This window comes from Saccostrea cucullata, unplaced genomic scaffold (assembly GCF_032062105.1).
Source record: "Saccostrea cucullata isolate Sc308-1 unplaced genomic scaffold, CSIRO_AGI_Scuc_v1 ctg16254, whole genome shotgun sequence".
Lineage (NCBI taxonomy): Eukaryota > Metazoa > Mollusca > Bivalvia > Ostreida > Ostreidae > Saccostrea > Saccostrea cuccullata.
The window spans coordinates 1,610-8,815 of NW_026941519.1; the positions used below are offsets into that span (position 1 = coordinate 1,610).

At 33.6% G+C, this 7,206-nt stretch overlaps 1 protein-coding gene and 1 pseudogene across 2 annotated transcripts; one reads left to right on the forward strand and one right to left on the reverse strand.

Annotated features, from left to right (window-relative positions):
- Positions 1-751: 751 nt before the first annotated feature.
- On the forward strand, positions 752-2,209 carry LOC134257980 (putative nuclease HARBI1; annotated as a pseudogene).
- A 474-nt stretch (positions 2,210-2,683) lies between these two features.
- LOC134257981 (spore germination protein 270-11-like) lies at positions 2,684-4,701 on the reverse strand. Of its 2 annotated transcripts, none has more exons than XM_062740552.1 (4): positions 4,619-4,701; positions 4,353-4,390; positions 3,943-4,037; positions 2,684-3,675 (listed from the first exon to the last, which is right to left on the reverse strand). In XM_062740552.1, the coding sequence occupies exons 3-4, from the start codon at positions 4,034-4,036 to the stop codon at positions 2,891-2,893; spliced, it is 879 nt and encodes a 292-aa protein (XP_062596536.1). In that variant the 5' UTR covers position 4,037; positions 4,353-4,390; positions 4,619-4,701; the 3' UTR covers positions 2,684-2,890. The 2 variants fall into 2 exon arrangements, with proteins under 2 accessions (XP_062596536.1, XP_062596537.1); XM_062740553.1 differs by lacking the exon at positions 4,619-4,701 and adding an exon at positions 4,542-4,599.
- Positions 4,702-7,206: the final 2,505 nt, after the last annotated feature.

The following is a 7,206-nucleotide window of genomic DNA, read 5'->3' on the forward strand; positions in this document are numbered from 1 at the left end:
ACTTTCTTTCCTACAAACAAAATAATATTTTCATAGAACAGAGATAGTATTAAGGAACAATTATATATATATATATATATATATATATATATATATATATATATATATATATATATATATATATATATATATATATATAAATGAATTTAACCGTTCTGTGTTTGTTAGAGTCAGCCCGTGGGCTGACTATTTATGACACGAAGAACTTCAAATGCGCTTGCGCGTTTTGGAATTCTGGGAGGTAGTTCTGCAGCAAATCACTCCGGCTATTTTCATTTCAGTAAAATCAGTATTGATTAAACAAAGAAATCCCTATTTAACACGACGATAATCTGTAAATTTAAATTCAACTTTAATAAGAAAGTCATTTATGCTTATTTATTACAAGAAGCTTTGTAAAGTCCTACTTTACAGTTTTAAACAATTTTTAAAACCTGGTTCGAACTTATAAAACTAGTTCGCATCTGATCGTGAAGGCTGACTTCGATCATGAACTTGAGTAACTGTTGTGGAACTAGAGTAACATCGAACCCGATATAGTTTAACTGGAGTGGCGTAATTTTTCTACCATATTTCTACCACCGTGTTTCCGTTGGTAGAACTATGGTAGAAAAATTACGTCACTCCAGTTATACTGACTGACTTCGATCACTTACTATAGTTAAATACGAAAGTAAAACAGCGCATGCGCCAATTGCTGGTTTGATCGAATCTACTTTCGTTAAACTGTAGTTGTAAACAATGGCTGTCAATGGCTGTATTTTTTTATTTATTCTTAGAAATTTTTAATGATGAGAGTGAAATAGAGTGCGTACATGTCCATGAATGTACAGAAAGGAAGAAGAATGTTATATTTCAATATTCTTCAAAGCGAGACAGCGTTCCAAAAGTAGAAGGGTATGTTTTAAACGTGGTGGAGTTGATGAACGAACCGCAACATATGGATGACTTCAAAACCCATTTTCGAGTATCTCGAGAGCTCTTTACATCCATGTTAAATGAACTATCCAACACTCTCTATAGAAACGGCCACGGTCCACAGATGAATGTGCCCCCGGACAGGCAAATGTTAGTTGCCTTATGGTACATCGCAAACAAATCATCCATGAGAGAGGTGGCACATGTTTTTGGACTTTCAATGTCGACAGTACATGGCATTGTTAAAGATGTTTGTGATGCACTTGTGCAGCTTGGTGACAGGGTAAGTAAAATAACCAAAAAAAGCTTCTTGTCTTCAGTAGTGAAAAGTTGTGATCGATGAACACTGATAAATTCAAATTGAAAAAAACAAATCATCACTCTATGGGACATTGTGAAAACTTAAATTAATTTAACATTTGAAAAAAAAAGCAATTGTGTAAGAGGTACAAGTACATTGTGAAAGTTTTTTAACAGGTGATACAGTGGCCATCCCCTGCACAACAACAGTGTACTGCAACAGAAATTCAGGATGTGTGTTCACTCCCAGGTATAGTAGGTTTTATTGACGGGAACACACATTCAACTTTCGAGTGCACTGCAAGGAGAGAAAGATTATTATAATAGGAAAGGGTTCCCTTCCATTCAGTTACAGGTAAAATTAATGTGTTGGAGATATGTCACTTTTGTTTACAATTTTGAAAACATACTTTGTTATATTAGTTCCATCTTAATTTATATCAGTTTTTATACTTATTCAGTTTTCATTATTGATATTTAGGTTGTTGTGGACCACAATTTGAAAATTTTGAACTGCTATACTGGTTGGCCTGGGTGTGTCCATGACGCACGAGTTCTCAGAAACTCTGGATTATACCGCAGAGCTGAGGCAGGAGAACTAATAACTCCTAATTCCTACATAGTAGGTGACAATGCCTATCCACTTAGGAATTGGCTCATCACACCATTCAAAAATATTGGACAACGGACAAGACAGCAAATTAAATTTAACAAGAGACTCTCGAGTGTTAGACAAAACGTGAAAAGGACATTTGGACATTTAAAAGGAAGATTCAGGCGATTACGTGATATACCTCTGCACAGTCACAGAGAAATCTGTACCCTTATTTATGCATCTTGTGTGTTGCATAACCTATGTGTCCAGTATAATGATGACATTGATGGATTTATTGAGCAGGATATTGACAATCATCCTAATCAGTTTGAAAATGTTTATCAGAATGGTCATGCTGAGGTTGTTCGTAGACTCCAACTAGTAAATATTCGTTAACCAAATAAAAGATAATCAATTTTCAGTTTTTCTTTTCTTTTTTTTTAAAATCAAATTTTGATTCTTAAAATATTGGATATTATAACTAGTACTAGTATTTAAAATTATATATGAAAATGAATTGAAATAAATGTCAAGTGATTTTATTACAATATTACACCCAACAGTTTCATTTTGGCATTGCAGCAGATACACTGCAGTAACATTTGTTATGATAATTAAGTGTCTCAAAACACTACAGAACACAAGAATTTGTTTTTCAACCATTTTTTATATCAAACATTTGATTGTAACAAAAAAACATATTTTTATGTATAATAAAATAAAAAAAAACAAAATCAAAACAAAATTTAACAACTGTAGAAAAATATATATATATAAAAAAATTAGATGCCCACAACCCAGTTGAATGATATGATGACAAAAAAATCTCATACCAACAGGCCTTTAAGTCATTTAAGATCAGCAGTGCCTTGCATAAATAAAAGTAATTTACCTATGTAACTTTATAACATGATAAATCAAACATACTACAAAAAAGACCAGTCTTTTTAAGAAAAAGTCACCTAACCAGGTGTGTAACTCCACACCATAATTTAATCTAACCTATGTAAACTTCTGTCAAATCAAAACTCTATTTATGGCACTTTCAATTAAGTCTTGTCTGAGTATAAAAATACGTTATTTTTCATTTTTTTCAATACTCTTCTCGAACAAATCCAGGAATCTGTCCATCCTTTTCATTTTTTCAGCATGGAATTTCTCAATTTTATCATTAAATTCTTCTTCTTTTGCATCAAGCTGTTCCAACAATTCTTTTTTTTTTGGACTCTTTGACTTAGTGACTGTTTCAGCATGGGAGGGAGTGGGACATTCAATGGAATCACTACTTGAACTGTCGATTGTGAAAGCAGGTTTTGTAGATTGTCTTGTTCCATACATAAGATCAAAGTCTTCTTTTAATCTAAAATACTTCCTCTCAGTACCAGTTCCAGAATCGATTATTTCTTTCCATCTTTTCTTAAGATTGTTGTATTTGTTTATGGCCTGTGTTGGTGTTATTTTTACTTTGAAAGCATTGGATAAGTCTCTTGAGATCTGAGTCCACAAACTCACATGATTTTTGTTTTTTTCGAACAAGTCTTGCCTGTCATGACGGAGGTGGACAAGCAAGTCCTCTTGCTTATCTGTCCATAAGTGGACACCTGCATTCAAAGATTCATCGCTTGAGGATGGGGACGCACTTGAATGGGGAGGAGCTGCTGGTTGAAGAGGGCTGGTGGAAGATGAACCTGGTACTGATGCTTTCAACTGTGACTTAGGATTGGAATTACCTGTGCTTGATGTTGCTGAAGGTGTTCCTTGGGTTGACTGTTGTAAAGTTTTTGCCAAACCTAGTGATGCCTGGGGCTCAGGACGTTGCTGTTTAATCAGCATTTGGACGATCATGTCCTTTAATTGTGGGTCTAAGAAAGAATGCATTATTCCCTATTAATATTTTTTCAATAAATAATCACAAATTATTAAGAAAATTTTGATTATATATATGTAATCAATTTGATTAAAATTTTATCCTTTGATCTGCCAGCATTAATACACGTCTGTACACAGAAAGGGATTAAAAGACCTGATTTTTATTAGACTGATATGTGAATATCTGCTGACATAAATCATTTTGACGTAGACCCTTTACTTAGAAGATTACAAATAACAAAAGCAGTACTGATTCCTACCTGTATCCCCACTCAAAAGAGACTGCTTCGTTGCTTCATCACATTCAATATCAAGCTGAATACCGTTAGCTCCTTTTATTATTAGTTTTGGCATTCTGAAGGAAAAAAATATTGAATATCAATGAATTTTATATAATTGTTATTATTAACTACATGTACTTAATTTATACTCTTCACTGCTCTAGTCTGAATTCAGTGCATTTGGGAATGTTATTTGTAGGACAACTTAAGTCATAAATAAATATTAAGACAGAGCTATTGTAACACCATTATCTCTTCTAGTTTTTCAGTTACAGTCAAGTTTGTATGAATAAAAAGACAGAAAAAGCCCCCCCCCCCCAATCTTCAAGTTTATGAGGAAAAATCAGTGTAAATTAAGTAGCACATTACTACAAGTAACCTTTACTAACCTGACTATCTAATGTATCGTAGTGGATATTCCTCTAATCTAAAAAAAAATGAAAAATGACAACACATGTCTTTTGAATCATGTAGTTTAAAATTAAAATATATTTTTGTCAAAATTCCATTATGCCACCTTTATATTACAACCAAATTACACAAAAATATCGCCGGAATATTTTGAAGCTAAAACCAACCTTTGCGAAATGAAAAAAAAAACTAAAGAAAAACAATAAAAAGTAAATGTATTTAGTTGCATAAAGTAAATTCTCACCTATCGGCGCCATCTTTAACTCGATCTACCAACGGAAACACGAGGGTAGAACTATGGTAGAAAAATTACGTCACTCCAGTTAAACTATCTCGGGTTCGATGTTACTATTGTTCAACAATAGTTACTCAAGTTCATGATCGAAGTCAGCCACTATATCGGGTTCGATGTTACTCTAGTTCAACAACAGTTACTCAAGTCCTCATGATCGAAGTCAGCCGAAATGTGTCCTACGCAGTTTAATAGGCATACAGTGGTATGAATTCATATGTGCACAGTGTTTAATTGAAGGTCTTTTGGAAAGTATGTTGAAGGTATTTTATTTATCATTATGTATTTAAATCTACGACATAAACATTGGTTTAATACAGATTTTGAGATTTTTATTATTAATTTACTTTCGTTTTCATTATATCATTTCGATCCCGATGCAATTTAGCGAACTGACTTGTTAAAGCATACAACGGATACTTCGGGAAGAGAAACAACTGGCTGAGCTTGCTTGTTTGTAATGTCCCCCGCTGGAAGGAGGATATTATTTATTTCGGTCTGCCTGTCTTTCCCTGCCCCTGACGTCTGTAGTTCTGTCTGTAACACTTTCAATTCCGTGAAATATTTCGAGAAGCCCTTGAGCTATTGTAGTGAAATTTTAAACAACTCACTTTGGAAAACTCCTCTTGATTTTGAGGTAAAAATGTCAATGGTCAAGGTAATGACATCAAGCTTATAATGTCTGTTTGAACACCTTTGTGTCCGTGCAATATCTCGATAAGCCCTTCAGCTTTAGAAATGAAATTTTATACCACCACAACATATGCTGAAAGGAAGACACCTATAGATTTATTTTGACATTTAAAGGTCAAGGTATTAAATTCACATCTCTCTGGGAGTGTGTGTAAAAATTTCATTTCCAGTCAATATCAAAAGAAACATTTTTTCGTTTTACAATCAAATTTTATACCATAACTCCATCCACCATATGGCCCCGTGACATCCCCTTTTTTAATGAAATTTGTGCATGATTTTTTCCTAAAAGGGAGACGCAGATTCTCTGAATTAGCTTGTTTAGTGAATGAGACCATTTATGTTGTGGCAATCAGATTTAGGGATTTATAGTTTTCTTACGTTATAGAGATTTGATAAATGAATTTGTATAACAGTCATTGTGTTGTTTATTTTCTTTCAATTCTACTTTTTTAAAGTTTCAAGCTGAAATACAGCTAGCTAGGTCAAAATAAAGTAGGATAGTTAACAAACTTAAATTAAAAAAATACCTATGTCTTAAATTATGCAAAGGTTAGGCTAAACAAAGCTTGCATGTTACCTGTTTGAATTGAATTTTTCTTATCTAAAAGTACTAGAAAATGTACGTACTGGTTACATGTATTTAAGTGGCCCTTTATTGATATTCTCAATTAAGGGTTCAGTATGGCTGTTACTTTATCGCAGGGGCAAAGGTGTCTGTTGTCTAAACACAGTAGCACTGAGTGATTCAACCTGCAACATGACAAACTCTAACAGGGTAATAGTGAAACTTATACGAGGTTCCGTTTGGTGGCCAAAACTGCCATGTCCCCCATCCTCATAATTTAAACCCCTTTATATCCGATGAGATTGGTTTATAATTTCATTTCACAAAACATATCTTTCTTTTGATTTAGAGACAAAACATGCAATACCGGTATAATGCATTTTTTTCAGTACTGTAGTACATGTACATGTATTCTTCAAAACATTATCACAGAGAAGAAAAAATCCATTGGCTGACTCTTTTTTTAAATGCTAAACTTGTTTGTGTATAACTGTGGGTCGCTGGATCACACGCCGATTGATTCTGGGTGACCCACTTTGCCCCGTGCTTTCGAGAGGGGCGTAAACAAACAAGGTGAACAATGTAAAAGGCGTGCACTTGATGGCGGTGAATACTATATGCTTTTTAGTAATGTTTTATTTTCTCATTACATGTATATTGTTTGTTTTTATGTGATACATGTATAATTTATTATTGAGTCAAATGCCGCTTGAGATTTTTAAAACTAAATGTTAGGCCATTATGCAAACAATGAAGTTATGCATTATTCCCCATTGTTTCCTGATCATGAAAAGGATCGAGCACACAACCGGTTTGACCATTCGGCAGTGGATGTTCTCTCTTCCATGGCACCTAATCCGACCTTTAATATTTTTGAGGTCCATGTTTGCTCTGCTCTCCTCCTATTTTGTATTGTTCAATAGACTTTTAAGCTTGAATACTGTTCGTTTTTTCCATATATTTTATGATTTAAAGTATAAACAGATATCACGCGTCAAAGAAGTAATAAAGGGTTCCTCATGCCCAAAGTCCCGATTGAACAAATTTCAAAATTTACAGCCCTCCATAGAAAATTGATGGGACCTCAATGTAAGAGAACAATTGATTCTAAAAGGGACGCTAAACATACAAACGAAAAAGCAAACAAGCAAATGAACCAATATACTTACAAATATACGTTGGTTGCTCGGAAAATTCATAGATTACTGTCATAACATTTTTACTAAACGTCATATTATATCTAGTCTTGGTAGAGATATTTCAACAATTAAATCAAATA

Excerpts from the sequence above, each read along its gene's own strand:
- LOC134257981 (XM_062740552.1), bottom strand. The coding sequence starts at position 4,036 with ATGCCAAAACTAATAATAAAAGGAGCTAACGGTATTCAGCTTGATATT. Across the intron at positions 3,676-3,942 it reads TCTTTTGAGTGGGGATACAG|ACCCACAATTAAAGGACATG; the intron begins GTAGGAATCAGT and ends ATTCTTTCTTAG.